This window comes from Pinus tabuliformis, chromosome X, assembly GCF_031772625.1.
Source record: "Pinus tabuliformis cultivar Carrire ecotype Pingquan chromosome X, CPIR1, whole genome shotgun sequence".
Classification (NCBI taxonomy): domain Eukaryota; kingdom Viridiplantae; phylum Streptophyta; class Pinopsida; order Pinales; family Pinaceae; genus Pinus; species Pinus tabuliformis.
The window spans coordinates 10143102-10165206 of NC_142308.1; the positions used below are offsets into that span (position 1 = coordinate 10143102).

Sequence of the window (22105 nt, forward strand, 5' to 3'; positions counted from 1 at the left end):
TTTGAATGTAAATAGAGCCGAATTTTGATCCTTGTTTACTGAATGAATGAAAATGCAAGTACAATGGTGGGAAGAGAAACAGTTGAAAGATGGCCACGATTGTAAGCACAGGATTGCTGTAATCTGGGCAGCCGCGAACTCCTGAAAATCTGATCTTGATGAAAACCCTGTACACGAAAACAAAACCCTAATGAAAACTGTATAAAGCAAAAACTTGAAACCTTAGATTAGAAAAATTTGAAACCCTAAAACAACTGATTAATGTACAAATTTTTGGCCCCTTAACAGCCAGATTCAGCAATGAGCACATGAAAATTTTAAAGAAACAAAGATTTCAGATTTTCGCTGTGAAGGACTTCAGAAAATCTCTCATGCAAATTAGAAAAATAAACCGAATGATAGACCCAGGATCAAATCCAACTGGGCTCAGCAAAAAATGCTTGCGGGAGTTGGCTGGTTCAGCCGAGAACTTCCCCGAACGCCCACAAAATTCCTTCAGAAAATGTTTTCTGCACAGCTCAAAACAACTGTCAATAAAGAGGGCAAAAATGCTGCTAGATCTCAAAAAGTAATGGAGATACCTGCCATTACTTCAAAAACCCTAACAGCACCCAAACCCCAGCAAGTGAACAAGATACCTGTGCTCACAATACTCTACAAAAAGCTATTATTAATGGCTGAAAATAAAATATGCAGAAAATTTAAACAATCTCACAGCATTTCAAGAGAGTAACACCAGCAAGATATGGACCCCAAAGTCTTCTTTTATTAACCAGAAACAGATTTACAAGAGAGCTTCTTCAGTCTTAGACTCACAGATCCAATTATCTGAAATGACCCCTAGCACCCTATTTAAAGGAAATGATCCCAACGGCTAGTTCGAGTGATCCATGTAGAAATGATCTCGACCGTTGATGAGGATCAAGACATCTCTTGATCTCATCCGTCGATTTATTCACTTAAAATATTATTATTTTATTAGTTAGGGTTTTTGCTTTATTTTTTTTTTTATTTTTTATTATTTTTTATTTCTTTCATTTTTTAATTTTTATTTATTTTATTATTTTTATTCATTTTAAAATTTTTAATTCATTTTAAAATGGATCATCGAACCAAGCCTTCGGAAACATCACCTAGGACCTAGGACTTTAGGACTCGTGAGGGGATTTAAAACACTTTTCGACCCTCAGGACACATTACATCATGACTTTTACAATTTACATCTTAAGGGAGAAAAACCCCTTTAACATAGACCCTCACAACTCGCCCAGTTCTGCGACACAACTATAATCTAGCAGATCAACACACTAGGATTCTCCTAAAATTCCAATGACAAAATCCATCCCGGCTTTGGGGTCAGGTTTGAAGGAAAACTCTGCCGATCCATGGATCGGTGAGACGAAAAACCTTCCGGGACGTAGATTACCACTAGAAAGTTAGGTCCACCTAGGCAATTCACATACACGACTCATGTCTGCTAAGATTATTTACAATTCATACATGCAAACTGGGTTTACAATCAAAATGATCAAGCTGCTGATGACTGCAGGATGGCACGGACACGCTGATCAGGTGCTGCCCCTTTTTGCCAAGAAAAGGGGGGGGTACTGCATGGGTAGTTGACCGGTAGTGGTCAACATCTGGCTCTACTTGGGGACACGTTGCTGCTTGCAGGAATGTGAGAATCCAGAATCTGCATCCATACAACACAAAAATAAGTAGCGTCCTTCCAAAAATCAGCATATACATTAAGCACAGAAAAGATAAAAGCTCTTCATTTATTAACTATCTAAAGCATAAATAAAAATGCGGAAAAAACAAGGAGTAGGGTTAGAAATACGATACAAAGGATGCCCTACGGCGTCAGATGTGTTCAATATAGTGCATACTGAGCATTTGCCTGCTTTCAGGCAAATCTGTGGGCTGCTTGTCGGATGTGCCATGTCCAATTTTGCATATGGTAGGACTTTTTCCTATCCGAAAATCAAGCTGCTCACGGCCGTCTGATGTATCAAATCTTCGTCTTATTTTCTTTCTCTTACGTTTTTTCTTTCTGGCAGGCTGTATCACTGATGACATGGAGCTTTCTGTTTCAAAACTATCAGATGAAGTATGCATGATATGTCTTTCTTTATCCTGTATCTGATCTTTATCATTTTTAAGTCTATCTGGATCTCCTTCAATTAACCATCTTTCAATCGAATCAATAACCTTCTCATAATAAGATGGAACTTGTTGCGGCAAATGAGAAGGCTCCTGGTTTATTGATGTCACCTGGTTTCTTTCATCTTCCAATTGCTGAAACCTTTGAACCTGTATTCTAATGGCATCCATCTGTCTAGAGTGTTCAACCTTTATATCACCGATTTGTCTGGCATGATGTTCTTCCATGTCTTTTATCTCTTTATTGTTCTTTTCCTTTATGTCCATCAAGTAATGCTGCATGAAATTTATTTCTTCTTTATGATTCGCTTGCATGTCAGCCAACTGATTATTATGATTGAATGTCATGATAGTCATTTCCTCATCCATAGTTAATAACTTATTTTGCATAGAGTCAATTTCCCTATCATGATCAGCTTTAATGGTCACCATATTTTCCTCTAAGACTGACATCTTGCTTTGCATGATTCTAATTTATGTTTCATGATTAGTCTTCATAGCCTCAATTTCTTTAGCATGGTGACTTTGCGTGACCTCAATCTCCCTATTACGTTTTTCCAGGTGGGTGCATAAAGTTTTCACATCATTGACATAATTAGTTTGATTGATTTCCATATTTCTTACCAGCATCATTAGGTCTCGTATAATTTGCTTTTGCTCTTCTTTTTCATTGTCATTTGTCCCTGATTTTTCACTATCATGAACTTGATCTACAATATTTCCGGTGGATGACACATTCTGACATGATGAATCGTCTTGGGATCTTTCAGCTGGACCTCTTATCAAATTACTTTCATTTTGTTGCACAATTTTAGAGGCAGAAGGCAAGCTGTTTGGACTATCATATCTATCTTTAAAAGCATTGAGAATGTCTTGTAAAGAAGTGAAAAAATCATTAGGAAAATTATTAAACCAATTTAAGGCATCACCCTCTAAAGAATGGACAAATAGACGCATCTTGAAATCTTCATGATTATATTGAGGAAATCTACAATATAAGATCATTACACAAGTAAACATGTTTAAATGATGTCTAACAGCGACCGAATCACCACCCGAGAACTTAAATAATTTAGAAATGGCCTCTTTCGGAAGATTATGGAGATTATCAGTAAAATGACATGGTTTACATGAATAATCCATGATGAACAATAAGGGATCAAATGGATGATAGAAAGAGATTTCTGCTCAAGAGAATTAAGAGATGAAAGAAATGGAGTCGCCACTTGAACAATGAATCTGATTCTAGGATCCAAAAAGTAACCACAATCAGATATGAGGAAAGCTTCTTGTCTGGGAAAAATGAGAAAGTGGAGTCGCCACCCAAACAAGAAACAAACCAAAGAGATGCTACTGCTATGGCGAAAAATAAGGCAATAAAAGATCCAAATGATAACCCAAAAGGTTGAATTTGCCAGCTCAAAATGAGAGACGAGAAAGATGAGAAGGTGAATGTCGATGAAAACCTCCAGGAACAGAAAAACTCTATCCCCGGCAACGGCGCCAAAAAATGTTGGCGTTGCCGGCTCAAACGAATGATAGACAGATGAACGATGAATGATGAAAAGATGATAAAATGCCGAGAAAACAAAGTCCCCGGCAACGGCGCCAAAAAATATTGTCGCGCGGATTGACACGACAACCCTCAGACCGGGCGCTGTCACCTTGATCCCCGATCCCTCCGTTTAAGCCTGTCTCCCGCGGCTAAGGGGGGTAGTCCCTGTGAGATAATGAGACCAACTGTCGACCAGTCGGTTGGGAGACACGAGACACGATTAAAATAAGCACTAAAATGATTTGATTAATTTAGCAGACCAGTGCCTTAAGAGATTGTTATTAAAACGATTACTTGTTAGATGATGTAGAAACATAAACCGTGAACAGCAATCATTTGTCATTAGCTAAATCACATGATCAAAATGATATCCGGCAACTGAAAATTTTGAAAAAAAGTGAATGCTTTAAACCACCACGAATCATAAACCATTAACCAGATATCGTATTTTGTATCTCGATTTGAAAATTTTAGATCTCAGCATGAAAGATAATAATTCCCGAAAATGACTGGATCTGACAAAGAAAATTTTCCGCAAAAAAATTTAAATTTTTTTTTTTTTTTTTTTTTTTAATAAAATTAAAGCCAAAATTAAACTTAAAAAAAAATAAAAAAATCCTAAAACCTAAATCTAAAATCTAATTATAATCTAGTCTAAACAATGATTATTATTTTTTTTATTTTTAAAATATTAAAGCTAAAAAATCTAAACTAAGCAAAATTTAAAATCTAAAGCTAAGACCCTAAAAATCCTTTATTTATAAATTTTAAACAAAACCCTAAAAAAAAAAAAAAAAAAAAAATTGAAAAGCCCTAAAATGGATTTTTTTTTTTTTTTTTTTTTTTTTCATATTTTGAAAACAAAACTTTGTAATAAAATCCAAAATGAAAATCTAATTAAAGAACATAACAATTTTAATACATAATCAAAAAAAAAAAAACTTTACTATTAAATAAGAAAAGCCCTAACAAAAAAAATCGAACCTATTTAAAACACAAAAAATGAAAATCGAAAACTATAACTAAATGCTAGACTAAAAACCTACGTATCACGTAATATCAGAATGTCAAAGTCTAAAATGGTAAAAAAAAAGAAGAAACGCAGCAATCCAAGACGGATAATCACGCTGAGAATGAAATATACACAGATTTGGCAGAGGAATTACCTGGCGGATAACTTACCATACGCAAGAGCAGATTCGATTTCCTTCTCGACGGTGGATGATAACAATTGCAGCTTCCAGTGTTCAGACGGCGGGGTGATTTACCTGAGCGTGAGCATGCCGAAAACGTGAGTGGAGCGATTAGATTAAAACCACTTCGAATCTTACCTGGTGCTTGACGGAGAGAGGTGTTTAATCCTGAAAGAGTTTCGGTCAATGTTTCTAATGCCCGCGCGGGATGCTGAGCAATTGTGACTGAACTGAGCGTCGTTTTCAAAGGGACCTGCTGCGACGGCTTAGATGAACATCATGCCAAAAATGCGTGCTTTCACCTCACGCTGATCCTGGCGCTTGATAAGAAAATTTCAACGCACGTTTCAGAACTCGTCAATCACTTGGCCCATAAAAAAAAAATTAGCATGTGTATCAAATGTCTGTGGGACGTTCGACAGGCCTGCGGGCCGATCCAGGGTATGCAGTCACGCCCTTCTCAATCGCTTGATAGACTGCGGTCAGGAGATCAGTCGACAGTGATTAAAAAATATGCGTGGGTATTTTCCTTTTGATGGCCAACATGCGTGTTTCACACGCTGTATCGTTTAGAAACTTCTGCTCTCTCTGTGTGGGCATACACAGCTTTAATAACCAGAGCCTGAAACCCTTTTCTTCACCGGCCAGCAAGCAATATTTTACTGCGTTTTTATTTTGAATGTAAATAGAGCCGAATTTTGATCCTTGTTTACTGAATGAATGAAAATGCAAGTACAATGGTGGGAAGAGAAACAGTTGAAAGATGGCCACGATTGTAAGCACAGGATTGCTGTAATCTGGGCAGCCGCAAACTCCTGAAAATCTGATCTTGATGAAAACCCTGTACACGAAAACAAAACCCTAATGAAAACTGTATAAAGCAAAAACTTGAAACCTTAGATCAAAAGAATTTGAAACCCTAAAACAACTGATTAATGTACAAATTTTTGGCCCCTTAACAGCCAGATTCAGCAATGAGCACAGGAAAATTTTAAAGAAATAAAGATTTCAGATTTTCGCTGTGAAGGACTTCAGAAAATCTCTCATGCAAATTAGAAAAATAAACCGAATGATAGACCTAGGATCAAATCCAACTGGGCTCAGCAAAAAATGCTTGCGGGAGTTGGCTGGTTCAGCCGAGAACTTCCTCGAACGCCCACAAAATTCCTTCAGAAAATGTTTTCTGCACAGCTCAAAACAACCGTCAATAAAGAGGGCAAAAATGCTGCTAGATCTCAAAAAGTAATGGAGATACCTGCCATTACTTCAGAAACCCTAACGCACCCAAACCCCAGCAAGTGAACAAGATACCTGTGCTCACAATACTCTACAAAAAGCTATTATTAATGGCTGAAAATAAAATATGCAGAAAATTTAAACAATCTCACAGCATTTCAAGGGAGTAACACCAGCAAGATATGGACCCCAAAGTCTTCTTTTATTAACCAGAAACAGATTTACAAGAGAGCTTCTTCAGTCTTAGACTCACAGATCCAATTATCTGAAATGACCCCTAGCACCCTATTTAAAGGAAATGATCCCAACGGCTAGTTCGAGTGATCCATGTAGAAATGATCTCGACCGTTGATGAGGATCAAGACATCTCTTGATCTCATCCGTCGATTTATTCACTTAAAATATTATTATTTTATTAGTTAGGGTTTTTGCTTTATTTTTTTTAATTTTTTATTATTTTTTATTTATTTCATTTTTTAATTTTTATTTATTTTATTATTTTTATTCATTTTAAAAATTTTTAATTCATTTTAAAATGGATCATCGAACCAAGCCTTCGGAAACATCACCTAGGACCTAGGACTTTAGGACTCATGAGGGGATTTAAAACACTTTTCGACCCTCATGACACATTACATCATGACTTTTTCAATTTACATCTTAAGGGAGAAAAACCCCTTTAACATAGACCCTCACAACTCACCTAGTTCTGCGACACAACTATAATCTAGCAGATCAACACACTAGGATTCTCCTAAAATTCCAATGACAAAATCCATCCCGGCTTTGGGGTCAGGTTTGAAGGAAAACTCTGCCGATCCATGGATCGGTGAGACGAAAAACCTTCCGGGACGTAGATTACCGCTAGAAAGTTAGGTCCACCTAGGCAATTCACATACACGACTCATGTCTGCTAAGATTATTTACAATTCATACATGCAGACTGGGTTTACAATCAAAATGATCAAGCTGCTGATGACTGCAGGATGGCACGGACACGCTGATCAGGTGCTGCCCCTTTTTGCCAAGAAAAGGGGGGGGGAAAGAATTTCAGAGGACAAGGGCTGCAATCTCTTTGGTGAACAATTGCTTACTCTAGCTGGGGCCTTTGATTTAGTCATTTGTAATGGCTTGACTAGATGGGCAGAGTCCAGTAATTTCACTTGCAATACTTACAATGGAGCAAGTGTGGTAGATTATGTAATTTGCTCGCATGGTTTGTGTGAGAAAATGGAGGAAGTTTTGATTGGAGATCAGCTGTGGGACTTGAAATCAGATCACAAGCCAATTTATTTATGTTTCTCTTGGATTGGAAAGAAACAATTAGAGTAAAAAATTCAACATGTCCAACAAAATCTCCCATAGGGCAGAATTCTTTTGACCCCAGAAAATTGTAATACCTTCAAAATGACGCTAGAGAGGCTCTTCAAGAAGGAGAGATTACAATTCACAGCCTTCATAGTCATGAATTAACACATTTAATTCGATGTGCACTTGCGAAGTGCAAAAGAGCAAAAATTAAGAAGTCTGAAACAAATTTCTTTCCGGTTAATGCTTGGTTTGATGAGGAATGCAAAAAGGCAAGGAGAATGTGGAAAGAGTCAAACAAGGATAACATAAAGCTCAAAGCTTACAAACAGTTATTAAGCAAGAAAAAGGCCGATTTCATGGTTTCAAGGAGGGAAGAACTAATCTTCCTTGGGAAAAATAATCCCAAATTATTTTGGAAGGAGCTCCAACCGAAAAATTTACAAATTGGAAATAATATTACAGCTTCTAATTGGTTTGACTATGCAAGACAACTCTATGAGAAGGTTCCCAAGGTTGACCCTCCCCCCTTGGTCAACACTGATACTGAACTCTTCACAGTACAAGAGGTAGAGATGGGTATCAAGAAGTTGGGTGTTGGAAAAGCAAAAGATTTAGCTAAACTCCAAGCAGAATATCTAAAGTGGGGCTCGAAGTTTCTTGCACCTCACATTACAAAAATCTTGAACAACATCATACAACAAGCGCTCCCCACAGATTGGACAACTAGTCTGGCAATACCTCTTTTCAAGAGCGGTGACGTCAATAATCCCTCCAATTATAGGATCATCATGATAAACCCTTTGTTTGCAAAGCTATTTGGAAGCATGCTAGAAAACAAAATTAGCAAGTGGGCAAAAGAAAGAGATAAGCGTGCTAAAGGGCAAGCAGGTTTTAGACCTAAACATTCCATAGTTGATCATTGTATAACTTTAAGGCACATCATTGAAAAAGTTTGGGAGAAAAAGGAAGAAGTCTTTTGTTGCTTTGTTGATTTCAAAAAAGTGTTTGACTCGGTTCCTAGGGATAAGCTTTGGCACAGAATGGAGGAACTTGGGGTTCCTAAACATTTGAGAGCAGCTGTTTATAGGCTGTATGAAGAGGTGAAAGTCAAAATTAGAACTTCAGCAGGTATTTCTGAAAGTTTTAGAAGCGATATCAGTGTCAAGCAAGGCTGGCCACTGTTTCCTACCCTTTCTGGTTTATATATCGAGAAGCTTGAGGAGTGGTTAAATTTAGAAGGGGGTGATGGTATCTATTTGGACAAGTTTGTTGTAAGGCTTCTTTTGTATGCAAATGACCTTATTCTGATTGCTAAAACGGCTCTTGGTTTGCAAGAGCACTTACTAATCCCTTGAGCTTTTTTGTAGAAGTGTGGGGATGCAAGTCAATATCAGAAAAATGAAAGTAGTGGTTTTCTCTAAGAAAAGAAAACATAACCAGCATAAGTTCTACTTTGAAGGCAACAATCTGAAAGAAGTTGCGGATTACAAATACCTCATAATTGACTTCAACAAAAATCTAAGCTGGAATGGTTGTAGAAAGAAAAGAACTTTGGGGGCTTGGAAAGCATTTTATGCTTTTCAAAATAGGTGTAGAGAGGCAGAGTTATGGGACTGGAAAACCACTCAAACTCTTTTTGGGCTTCTAGTGATTCGAGTGATTCTCTATGGTTGTGAACTATAGGCCAACAATACATCCGACATGCAGTGGAGACAAATTGAGAAAATTCAAAGTGTTTAATTACAAACAAATTTAAGATTAAAAGTGCAGTTCCTTATGCTATCTTGTTAAGTGAAACAGGGACTGCTCCTATTGAAGCAATTGTCATGGTGCGAGTCATAAGATATTTAAAAAAATTGAGCAAATGGAAAAGGGTAGATGGCCTAAGGTTGTCTTTAATGATAGATTGTGCAAGAGCAAAAAAACTTGGATGCAGCAAAATAACAAATGGTTTAGTAAATGGGGTATTTGCTTGAACGCGTGTCCCATAAACAACAAAGAGATAAAAGCTTTTGTTATGGAAAAGTTCCACAAGCGTACTTGGGATAAGAAGCTAGGAAGGAAGAAAAATTACCATATTGAAGTGTTTAATCCCACTCATAGTCATCAACCAAAAGCATACATAGAGGCCAATATCTCTTGGAGAGCCAAAATTCTTATTGCTCATTTAAGGACTAATTCTCATCAACTCCATTGTGAAACAGGGCGCTGGAAAAGGCCAAAGGAAGTGTGGGAGGAAAGAGTATGCATTTTTTGTTCTTCCCAAAAAGTGGAAACAAAAAAACATTTCATTTTAGAATGCGATGCCTTCAAAGACAACAGGGAAAGTTATGCAGATACACTGGCAACTAGCTCTTGGGATAATCTATTTAGCAAGGGGTTTGTCGAGAAGTTGGGAGCATTTATTTTGAAGCTTCACAAAAAAAAGGCCAAATACATCAAGCAGATGAAGAAGCAATCTGTCCCATAGGCTATCTTTAGCCTCGTGGACGTTAAAATAATTTCTTTCTTTCTTGTTTCAAGACCTCAACATAATGACAGTCATAATCTCGATCATAATCCTAATGAAGACAAGGTCATAATGAAGATTTCAGTGCATTAATGAAGACATGGAATCAAGGTCGTGATGAAGATCTCAATGAAGGAGTAGTCATGGCGCAATAGTGATGGCCTCAATGATGAAGCAGTAGTGTTGATGATGATCTCAGCAGTTTGAAGAGGATTGGTGTGTTGGTCTTGGAGTGGCCTAGTAGGTCAAGGGTCATGGTCTTGGTATTTGTCAATTGGAATCTCTGTAAGAAGAATTATGTGCGGGTTTTCCTTTCTAGGAGGGAGAGGTTTTGGCGCTGGCAGAATGCCAACATCTTGTGTTCTTGTCTCTTTGGTTTTTTGGTAGCTATTTGATTAAATAAGAAACACACACTCTAATAATATCAAAGAGAAGATTGTGCTAATAAGAAAATTAAAATGTCTCTCAAATAGTTATCTAGTCAAGAAGAATATCATTAACTTCACTTGCCCTAGATCCTTCAACACTTTTCCCTCTTCAAGTGAGCAAAAAAATTCTAAATATCTTGATTTCGCCCATATTTTTCAATTTTTTTGATATATTGCTGATATATCACAATATTTTCAAAATATTGCAATATTTTCAAAATTTGGAAAAACTCACAATTTTCTGTAGCAGTGATATTGCGAAGTGGAGAGAATCAAGAATTCAATATATATTTGCTCATTCATTCGTAGCTAATTAGTTAGCTAATATCCAAGACTTGGACTGCACCAAGAGTTCAATATATAATTGGGCATTCATTCATAGCCATTTGCTTAGCTAAGATGCATTTAAAGTTATTTTCAGAGTCTGGATAGACCACTTCGTTTTATGATTTTTAAAAGTGCATTCTTAAGGATTTTGAAAAGATACTGCTAAGAATTCTTTGCACTGCTAGCTTCTACTTTGTTGAACATCATGTCCCTTGAGCAAGAAGTGAAAGCATCAGTCGTCTAGAAGTAGCCAAGGCCCAAGAGGCTTATCAATATTTTACCTTTCTTATTTTTTTAACCGTTTGACCTTATGCAATAGTCTTTTTTATCATGATTTCTTGATTGGCTAAATTAGTTATTCTGCAATTAATCTCATCTTCAAAACATGTATTTGAGTTCTGAATCCATTTAAGCCTCAGCATGATGTTCGATACTTCCAGTCAATTGACCTACCATAAAATGATGAAAAGGCTGCTTACAAAGGTCGGGTTCTTTTTACCGTGAAAAATTGTGAAAGTATGCTGGTTATGGCAATTTGCCTGTGTAATACAGTAATAGGCACGTTTCCTTTGACTCTGAATTTATAGATATGAGAATCTAGCTTTTTAGTACTGTGATCATATTTCACATTTTCTCATCTATGTGAGTATTCTCTGTGCTGTGGTTATGCCTTGAAGAGCTGTAGTTACAGCACAATCACTCCAAGGCAGTTCTGGTATGGTAATATACATAGCCTTAAATCAATAAAATCAATAAAGTTATGTTAGTCTTGGTTAAATATAAATATTTATCATTTATCCCAAAGAATGGCCTGTCATTACTTTGCTTCTTCAAGAGTACGATATTGAATATGGATAGCAGGGAAACTGAGCAAAAGAGAGAATATGTAAAAAGTTAGCATAAAAAGTAAAAACTGAGTTTCTGAACTAGAATACAAGAAATGGAACAAATTATTCATCTATCTCTATACCTTTTAGTAGTTAAAATTGCCATCATTTTTTTTAAATTTATTTGACATCTGTTGTGTTGAAACAGAGAGCTGCTGAAAAAGAGCTGATGTCAAAATTTCCATATGGAGGTAAGATTTTTGGGAATTAGAGGGATTGTTGAACTGACAGCATCTACGCATCATATATCACTAAGATAGAATGTGGTTGATGTTAAATGCAATGTAGAATGTATGTGCAATTTATTTCTAAGAAATGGGTTATCAAGTTTGGCTTGCATGGAGGGCAGTTATTAATGGATCAAATTTATTTGTATATCCACTCATCAGAGATTCCTGTTAAATTGCATTGCCATCATTGATGTGAAGTTGACACATTTTAGCTAAGATTTCAACTTTAATCAGGAGCTTTCCATTTCAAATGCTTTCTGGCATTAAAATGGTTGTGGAGAGCACAATGCGGTGCTTGCTTTTAAGCCTGATTATAGATGTACCTTTTGAGATATCCAAAGTCACGTTTTCAGTACTTCAATTTGGGTAGTGAAGGCAATTGTGGTTTAGCCTTGTTTTGTGGCGTGCGGGTGGGTTCAAGGTACATGGTTTAAGCTCAAGAATATATTGGAGCCCTACTGAGGTTGAGGCTAGCTGTCCTCCTTCGTATATATATCATGCTTCCCTGTGCTATGATTCATGATGTGTCATTCGCTTTAACTATATAAATAAGTTTTGTAGCATAATGCATTTGGTTTATAATCAAATTTTGAGCGGACGAGTATGGATAGCAATAGGCCTTGGTGCTTTTGACTTTTGATTTTTGCAGCTACCCATGAAATCCATTGTTAATTTAATACTCTTGGGTGCACTGCTGTTATTACAGGTGTGATTCTCAGGCCTGGATTCATTTATGGGACTCGCCAAGTTGGAAGCTTAAAAATTCCATTGGGTGTTGTGGGTGCCCCACTGGAAATGGTATTTTCCAATCTCAAATATCTATTTTGTTACCTGCAGTTGTTTTAAGTGAGTTGACTATGCACTTGTTTTTTATGCCTGGTGTAGCTTAATTTTGTTTTGTGAATTGAGTCATGGAATTAAATAAGGCTTTACGAATTCTCGTGTTTAGCAGATGCCTTTGGCACTCCCAACACTAGGAGTATGATTTGGTGTACTTTCTACCCCCATTGACTTATTTTGGTCATTAATATAAAAATTCTTGCAGGTTTTACGAAATGCAAAATCTGCGTCACAAATTCCTGTTATCGGGCCACTATTATTACCCCCTGTCAAGGCATCATCCGTGGCAAAAGCTGCTGTTCGAGCAGCAACTGATGTTGCATTTCCTCCTGGAATTATTGATGTATGGGGCATCATTCGTCACACAGATCATTGAGAAAGCAATACGTATTTATTTTGTTACATAAGGGTGTTCGTTCATTAAAATAGCTGAATAAAGTGCATTTATATGTAATTGCCACAAATTTCCATCTACGTGTAGGAATGCAACGCAGAAGTTAATTTGGACCAAGGGTTCAAGGGTTGAATATAACTGGCTGAGGGTCATCTAGATACATTTTGAGTGGATTTTCTCCCATTTCAGGCATGATCCTTCTTTTAAGGAAAAAGTCAATTAGTTTTGACCAAGTTCTGCGAAAACAATTATTGTTTTTAATTTATTTGTAATAATTTCAAGTTATGTTGTTAAAGATATATTAGTTTTCACATACATATCATCCTATGCAAAATGGCTCCATGGCAGCTTTAAAATCATAGTGAAGCCATGTCCTCTTGATTTTCCACAAAGAGACTACCTGATTCAGGGGCATTTTGCCTCCAAGTCAAAATGTATTTTGACTAGGCTAGGGGTGTTTTCATTTACCAAGGGAGTTAGTTCCCTAATTGTGTGAAATTGTTAATTAATGTATTTTCCTTAAGTTTTTAGAATAATTGTAGATAGATGATTTAAAGTGAGGATTGATGTAATCAGATCTTCTTCTAATGAGAGATCTCGAGAGTATTTGGGAGAGTTAGAGAGATTTCAGAGTTAGTTAGATTATGGATAGATTCATGGAGCTAAAATAGTTCTAAGTTAGAGGGTCTAGTTGAGGCTTTTGTGGATCTAGGAGGAATTCTTGGATCTGAAATGAAAAGTGGTTTCAATCCCTTTTTGTATAATTTTTTTTTTATGTAATTCATATGTAATATAGAATAATAGAGGATAGAGAGAGGAGTGTGTGAGAGACAAGAGAGAGGCTTGTAGAAGCCAAGAATTGGCTTGAGGCCAGAATCTGCTATGTTGTAAATCAGACCAAGAGGATCTTTAAAATATTTGTAAATATATATCTTTGAATCTGATAATGTGCAAGTTCTGTTTGGAGTCTTTTTGTCTCGGATTTTTATGTGGATATGCTTTTATTAGATAAGCAAAGAAGGTGAGTGCGTGCTATGTGTAGGTAAGAACTTTAAGAGGGAGACAACATGATTTCGAGACAGAACCACATTTTGTAAGCTCAAGAGAGATAGGTAGCAGGTCCTCGAACAATTCAAATCAGAGACAGTGGAAGCTCTGGTGTGAGGGGATGTTAAAGGGTGTAGACACATATTTTTATGTGCTGCATAAAGCTCAGGAGCGATACCGGTTTGACTGAGTCTGAGAGGAGAGCAGAGGTGAATTAACCAGAGGAAGCTCTTTAAGAACACAGAGCAAGATGAGCTTGAAGTGGAGAATGCAGACATCAGAGTAGTGTAGCGAAAGCATGAAGGCCAAGAGGAGAGATCAAAACATAACGTGTTGATTTTAGAAAAACATCTTGATTTCTGGTAGCATCAGATGTGTGCTCTAAGCCTCAAAATTTGCAGGGAGGCTTGGACACATGTATTCCAGTATACCCAGAAATCGATTTGGGAAATTCCATCTGAAGATTAAAATAATTAATTATTTTTAATGGGTGCCTAAGTCTAAACTTAGGAAATTAAAATAATTAAAGGGTATTAATCAAACTAGGGGTGAAACTTCTAGAAGAAGACGAGGATCAAGCCAAAATGATTTGAGCCATTAATTAGCATATAATCTGGGCCATTGGTTCTCAACAAGAAGATTATAAGAAAATGCTTGATGGGCATTTGATGTCATTTGGAAATGACATCAGAGAGAGATCAAGAGATCGAATTTCTCAGAGAAGGCAGCGCAATAGTTGCTAGAGAAGAGATTGAAGTGATTTCTTGCAGTGAGGGGCAAAGATAGTTTTCGGTTGGAGAGATTCCTGATCTGGGGATACATCGTAGAGGAGGTAGAGAGAGATGCAGAAGAGGCAGCACAGAGCCATGTTGGGCAGCGTAGGGCCACATAGAGCCTGAGAGGAGGTCCGATATTTGCCGGGGAATCGAATTTCAGAGCCAGAAGTTGGGGTGTGAGACCGAGAGGGCAGAAAGTCGAAGATCTAGAGGCAAATAGATCAACGTGAAGGAGTGACGCAGTTCCTAGAAGTTGTGACGTAGAGCAATGCTTTGATTGTGCAAAAACTATGCAGAGGCAGCTAGGGGCTAGCCATACAGTGGCTGGATCAGTGTTGGATCGCCAGTGATACTGTAAGGTATATCTCGCTCATCTCTCTGTCAATCAGATTCTTTGTATTGGATAGCCAACAAGGCATCCAAATATTGTATTCAGAACTCACTGCTTAACAAACCCTCTGTTGCTGCACCGGTTTTCCCACATTGGTTTTTTTCGGGGACATTGATCCAAAAATAAAAGTGTCACTTGTGTGTTATTCCTTTCTTGCTTAATTCTTGTTTCCGCATATAATTTAATTAGTGGAGGTTGCAGTGTATTGGTTTCGATATTTACTGTAGAACATAATAAATAATTTGTTCAGTTATTTGACAAATAGAAGAAACTTAATCAATTTATGTAGTAGTGATTCAAGGTTTCTCGAATTTTCACATGGTATCAGAATGTAGGTGAAGCAAGGAAGCAAACTGGAAGAGCTAGCATTGAAGAGGAGGGAGATCGAAGTGCTGCGTAGGCAACAGATCGAATCCCCAGAGGGGTTACATAGTCCAAGCCAGGAGGGCAAGATTTTTGTGGAAGATCTCTCCCTGAGTGAGTCAATAGAGAGGTAAGATTTTCAAATCGAGATTTGTTAGTAGCAGAGGGAGCAGTGCAGCAAAAGCTTCAGTGCAAAGCAGTTTTTGGTGTAACGCAGTTTTCTACATCTGTTGTTGGGGCAGAAAAACGTCAGAAGAAGGAAGGAGACACTGTTGGAGGGAATTTCTTCCTCAGAGAATTCCTAGCCAGGGAATTCGATTTCTCATTTGCAGAGCAACGGTCGAGAGGAGCAAATCTACTAACTCCAGCAAGGAGTGCGTAGGCCAACCCAGTAGCAACGCAAAGGAGAGAGGAGGCAGTTCGACATTTTGTTGGTAGAGATGGCAACTTGTTGATCAATGGTTATCATTGATGTCAACCTAAGCAGCACCAGGGGCTACCTCGATCTTGCATGGGCATTTTGACTTGACAAATCATATTATTTTGCATCAAAGATCTTCTCAATGGATTCTACTCATCGAGATGTTTCCATTGATATATGGTACGCCTCCCAATGCTTCATAGTTTGAGAGTTATCTGTGTTTGAAATCGGAAACCCCCATTAGTGGGCGAAAACCCCAGTGGTTGAGACATCACCTTATTCCCTAACGATTATCAATATATGACATGGATTTTCACCGTAATCTGACCTTGTATAAGTTGAATAAATTGAAAATCCAAAGATAGTAAACCAATCACTGACTTTACTCTCGGGTAGGACCATATGCACTAAGCCAATCATTGACTTCAAAATTTTAGTGGACAAATATTTATAAGCATTAATAATTAATTAAATTAAGGGTAATTATGAAAGCATCATCTTAGGAAGCATTTTAAATTAATTCTATCCCATAAAAAGTATCCCTCCTACCTTAACAAATATTATATCTTCCCATAAGGCTCACGACCTCCCTTCCTTAGCACACAAGACAAATAAATTTAATATTTTAATAAGTTAATTCCTATATGAAACCCTCTCTAATATCTAACGGTCAAATGATAAATATCAATACATAAGTATGTGGTGTCTCCTAAAATCAAGGATCCCCATCCAACATTTATATGAAATCCTTAAGCTATATATTAAGAGTGTTATGAACCTTCTAAAACATATATGTGATGAAATCTTAACGAAGTATCCAAAGATTCTTAATTTTGTGATCACCCTACGGAGGAAATCAATGCAAAATCTTTACGTAAAGGGTTTGGTTCTTGTTTCGCTTTAATTGCAGGTCATTACAGGTCTAGCGAAGGTCATTACAGGTCTAACGAAGGTCAGCACAAGCACAGTTGAGGGTTTCGGTCTTCCATTCAAACTGCAGCTGAAGAAAAAATTAACGCAGGAAGTCAAGCTGCTTTAGGGACTTTGATTCGTTGGCATTTTTGGTGCAATCTGGCCGCAGTTTTGAGCCATCCTTTGAAGTTTGCACATCAGATTTATTACTGTGGAAAATCTGTAGTAGTATTACTGTGGAAAGGTCTGCTATCCTTTTGCCTTCGGTGATATAAAATTGCAGTGAACTCTAACGTTGCATCTCAGATCTGTAATTCTTCAGTACCACAAATTGTTGTCTCCATGCCACAACGACATTTCACATAATAATGATGTCACAGTCAGTCTTTTTATGCCATAGTGAGATAGTGATGTTCCACAATCCATCCTTGATGCCACGGTAATGTCTTTCAAACAAGTTCTTGATGCCATAGTGATATGATATATCACAGTCAGTATCTTGGATGCCACAGTGTATTTTTACGTGACAAAAGGGTTCCACAGTCAGTGTCGAATGCTACATGATAGGTACGTTTTTGATGTTATGTTGTGTGGATGGTTGTAGGATTGTTCTGTTGTATTAAAATATTAGAACCTTATCAATGTCTAAATCTATCACTAGTTTAGTGTTTGTGTAATTTTCCTTGTTTTGTTGTCTCTAAGTCTATGAGTCTAGTCTTAGGTTGATTATAAGTAGAAGTCAAGAACTATCATAAGGGTTGGTTGAGGATATCTCTAGTGCATGTAGTCAACTTTGTATATAGTCTTGCATAGAGTCTAGGTCTATATCAAGAGTGTGGATTCTAGGTCTTTGCTGCTGCAACAAGTCAACTACAATCACAAACAACAAGCACATTTTAGGTATGCATTATATTCATTTGACTTTTATTTATTTATTATTATGTGCTTACATGTGTGTTTGCAGGCAAAGGTAAGTTAAAGGGTTGTTGTGTTTATTTGTTTTTCTTTGGGATTTCATTTCGTTGGGAAATTTGCATGCATGTAGAAGAAGACTCCTGGACAACATCAAGCGAGCATTCAAGAGCTGAAGTATCAAATCAAGGAAGCATTGCAGTGGGACATCCTTTGAAGACATGACAACCATTTGTATATTGTGAAGAAGTGTCAAGGCCACGAGTCATCATTGTTAAGTTGTAGAAGAGTCATTTGTAAAAGTGTCATCATTGGAAGAGTCATTATTGTAAAAGAGTCAATCTACCTAGAGTCAAAAAGGCATTGTTGGGAGGTATAGGAGTCTTTGTTGGGATGATGGCATGATTGGGTTGTAAGTCATAGTGTTCGGTCAAAATCATTGTAAATCATATTGTATTGTGGATCGTTGTCCCTGGTATGGGAATCCACACTCTTGTCTCATTTCAGTCATTATAGGGTGGCAGGGAGGTGCTAGGCAGGTGCATGAAGTCGCCTACAGGTTGGAGCCTGTGAACACTTCAGGGTGGTAGGTTGGTCTAGGGTGTTGGGGCATCCATTTAGTTGATTACTAAAGAAACCAGGGCATTGGGGCGTCCTTCTAGTGGGAGCTGGAGAAGTATGCTTTTCTAGAATTCTAGGAAGTTGTTTCTTTCATTTCAGTTGGGGCCGAAGACTAAAGAATTTATTAGAAAAGCACTTAGTGGTTTTTGACCCAGAAGGGGTTTTCCACCTAAAATTTTTGTGCCTACTGTGTTATTTTATTTACTGTTATTACTGCATAAAAATTAATAATAATTGAAGATTAACTAATGCTCTGAAAAGATTTAAAAGTGTTAATTGCTAAGGAATTCTGATTCACCCCCCCCTCAGTGTTTCCAGCAATTGGTATCAGAGCTTGGTTCCTTCAAGAGCAGTCTAACAACTGGAGGGAGATCATGGAGTATACTAAGAATAGAGTTCCTTTCTTCAATGGAAATAACTATGCACTTTGGAGTGGAAGAATGCAGGTTCATTTGTTGGCGCAAGGATACGAAGTATGGAAAATCGTTGAGAAAGGCTTCACACCGACCCAAGATGAACAAGGTAAGAATAATATGGTATATGATGCAAAGGCTAAAGATCTTATTATCAGTGGGCTTATCGAATCTGTTTATCTTAAGGTATTGAGTTACAAAACTTCTAAAGAGGTATGGGGTAAACTTGAAAATATATATGCATGTGTCTCAAAGGTGAAAGAAGCAAAGCCTCAAATTTTCAAGGAAAAATTTGAGCAACTCAAAATGAAGGAAGGTGAAGATATTGCTGCATACTTTCAACGTGTTGATGAAACAACAAATACATTGGAAGGTTTGGAAGACCATGTTGAAACGAAAATTGTCGTCCGAAAGATCCTCAGAACCTTGCCAGCAAGATTTAACCCTAATGTATCTATCTTGGAAGATAGATTGAATCTGACCAATCTTAGAATAGATGAATTGCATGGAATTCTTACAGCATATGAAATGAGAATTGAAGAAGAGGATAACACATCTCACTTAGAAACAACACTTTCCGCATCCAAGAAGAATAGTAAGGACAAGCAGACTCTGAAAGCAAAAACTTGCAATTGTAAGGATGAGGAAAAGGAAGAAGATGAAGAAGAATTCTCAGATAAATAGTTTTCCTATTTCACGCGGAAAATGAGAATAGGTAGGCGAAAGTTCAAAGGTAAACTTCCATTGATATGTTTTGATTGTGGTGAGGTTGGGCATTTTGCAGCCAAATGTCCTCACAAAAATGAGGTTGTTACGAAAGGAAAGAAAAGTCCTAGGAAGTTCAACAAGCAAGGCAAGAAGAAATTGTTTAAGAAAAGTTTCTTCTCCAAAGACGATAGCTCCTCATCCAAAGAAGACAATGATAACAAAGAAGAATTCAACGGAAGAGTATTGTTTATGGCCAAGCACAATAAGCAAGAGGCACCTGACGAAAAAAGGAGACGAAGAAGAAATGACTGAGGTTGAATTTCAAAACGAAGTGATTAGGGTTATCAAAGAGCTCATGGTCGAGAAGAAGCATGCTAACACTCTTGAAGACGAATTAAAGACAGAAAGGGAATAGGTCCTAAATCTTAAAATCAAGGTTGAAGAATACAAACAAATTGAAGAATCACTCAGGAAAGAATTAAAGGAAAGCAACAAGGAAAGAGAAGCATTGGAAGCTGAAATCGTTTCTTTACTAAAGGAATTAAAAAATGGAAAAACTCTTCAAAATTACGCCAACAACTCAAAGACTTTGGACAAACTGATCAGCAACCTGCGATCATGCAGCGACAAGACCGGTCTTGGTTACAAAGAAAAATTAAAAAAGGAGTCAAGTCCTTCTATGACAACTAAAGAAGATGGATATGCAAAATCTACCACGCAGGTAGATCTCCCAGCTAGATTGAGAGATCAAGGCTCACATGAAGAACCTTGGGAGACAATTCCTCGAAGAAGATTTCCTCCTATGTTTCAACCTATATTTTATGGTCATTGTTATTCATGTGGAAGGTTTGGACATAGAGCTGTAGAATGTCGCATGTATGTTTGGAATGAATATAATTCCAAGAGATCTCTCAGAAATGGATATTCTAGAACTCAACAGAATATCAACAGATTTGATCATTTGAGAGATGATGTCGAATGTTACAAATGTAACAATTTTGGACACTTGGCCAAAGATTGCAGACTTGGAAGTTCTTCAAAAGAATTCTCGCAAAATCAGAATGAACAAGTATGGAAAATGAAGACTGAAAGGTGTGCTCTCGCTCTCAAGTCTCAAAGCAACAGAAACGTATGGTATGTTGACAGTGGTTGCTCAATGCATATGACTGGAGATAGAAATAAGTTCATATCCTTGAAAGAAAAGGAGGATGGAACAATGTCTTTTGGAAATGACGAGTCTTCAAACATCATAGGAGCAAGAACAATCACTCTTGGAAGCAAGGATGCATTAGCAAAGGATGTGTTGCTGGTTGAAAATATGAATCACAATCTGCTCAGTGTTGGACAGATGTGTGATCAAGGACACACGATGTTATTCAACTCGGAGAAATGTGAAATCAGGAAAGGCAAGTTTGGTAAAATTGTGGCTACAGCAAGCAGAGCTCCGAATGACATATACATTTTGCATGAGACACCTAAAGGGTGTTTCTTAGAAAAAGAAGATGAGTGCTGGTTATGGCACAAACAAATGGGGCATATAAATTTCGACAATTTGGTCAAGATCAACAAAAAGGAAGTAGTTAGAGAAATGTCGAAAATATCAAAACCTACCAATACAATATGTGGATCTTGTCGGCACGACAAACAGACAAAAGTCAAGTTCAAGACAAAAGAAAATTTTACGTCATGTCCATTGGAATTAATACATACTGATCTATGTGGTCCTATGAGAACAAAAGGTTTAGACGATGAATTATACTTTATGTTAATGATAGATGATTACACCAGAATGACAGCTTTCAGTTTCCTAAATAAAAAGTTTGAGGCATTCGAATGTTTCAAAATCTACAAGGAATTGGTCGAAAATGAAACATATTTGAAGATCAAATGTCTAAGATCAGATAATGACAGAGAATTCATGTCCAAATCATTTCAGCAATAGTGTGACGAACATGGAATAAAAAGGCAATTCTCAACATCCAAAACACGACAACAGAATGGAGTAGCTGAAAGAAAAACCAGAACTGTACATGAAATGGCTAGAACCATGTTAAAAGACTTAGACGGTAAATTCTGGGTTCAAGCAATTGAAACTGTTGGATTCATTATAACCAGAGGCTCGCACAGGAACAATTGTAACATGACTCCGTACGAACTATGGAAAGGAAGACCAGCTAATGTCAAATACTTAAAAATATTTGGAAGTAAATGCTACATCAAAAGAGAAGACAAAAAACTAGGCAAGTTCAATTTCCGTGTTGATGAAGGTATTTTCGTTGGTTATTCACGCAAAAGAAAGGCTTATAGATGCTACAATCTAAGGCAAAAACAAATAGTTGAAAGTATAAATGTTACTTTTGATGAAGACTGTGTTCTAAAGGATAATAATGAGATAGTCTCTTCAAGCAAATTTGAGGGGCTTGAGGTAGAATCTGTGAAAGATGAAGAAGAAGCTCTAGAACAAGACC

At 37.2% G+C, this 22105-nt stretch overlaps 1 protein-coding gene across 1 annotated transcript in view; it reads left to right on the forward strand.

Annotated features, from left to right (window-relative positions):
* Positions 1–13372, forward strand: part of LOC149138026 (NAD(P)-binding Rossmann-fold superfamily protein) — a 332971-nt gene extending 319599 nt beyond the window's left edge. The window contains exons 8-10 of the mRNA XM_089448107.1: positions 11758–11800; positions 12546–12637; positions 12885–13372. Coding sequence (XP_089304233.1) covers positions 11758–11800; positions 12546–12637; positions 12885–13055 — 306 coding nt within the window. The 3' untranslated portion in view covers positions 13056–13372. The remainder of the gene's footprint in view (positions 1–11757; positions 11801–12545; positions 12638–12884) is intronic.
* Positions 13373–22105: the final 8733 nt, after the last annotated feature.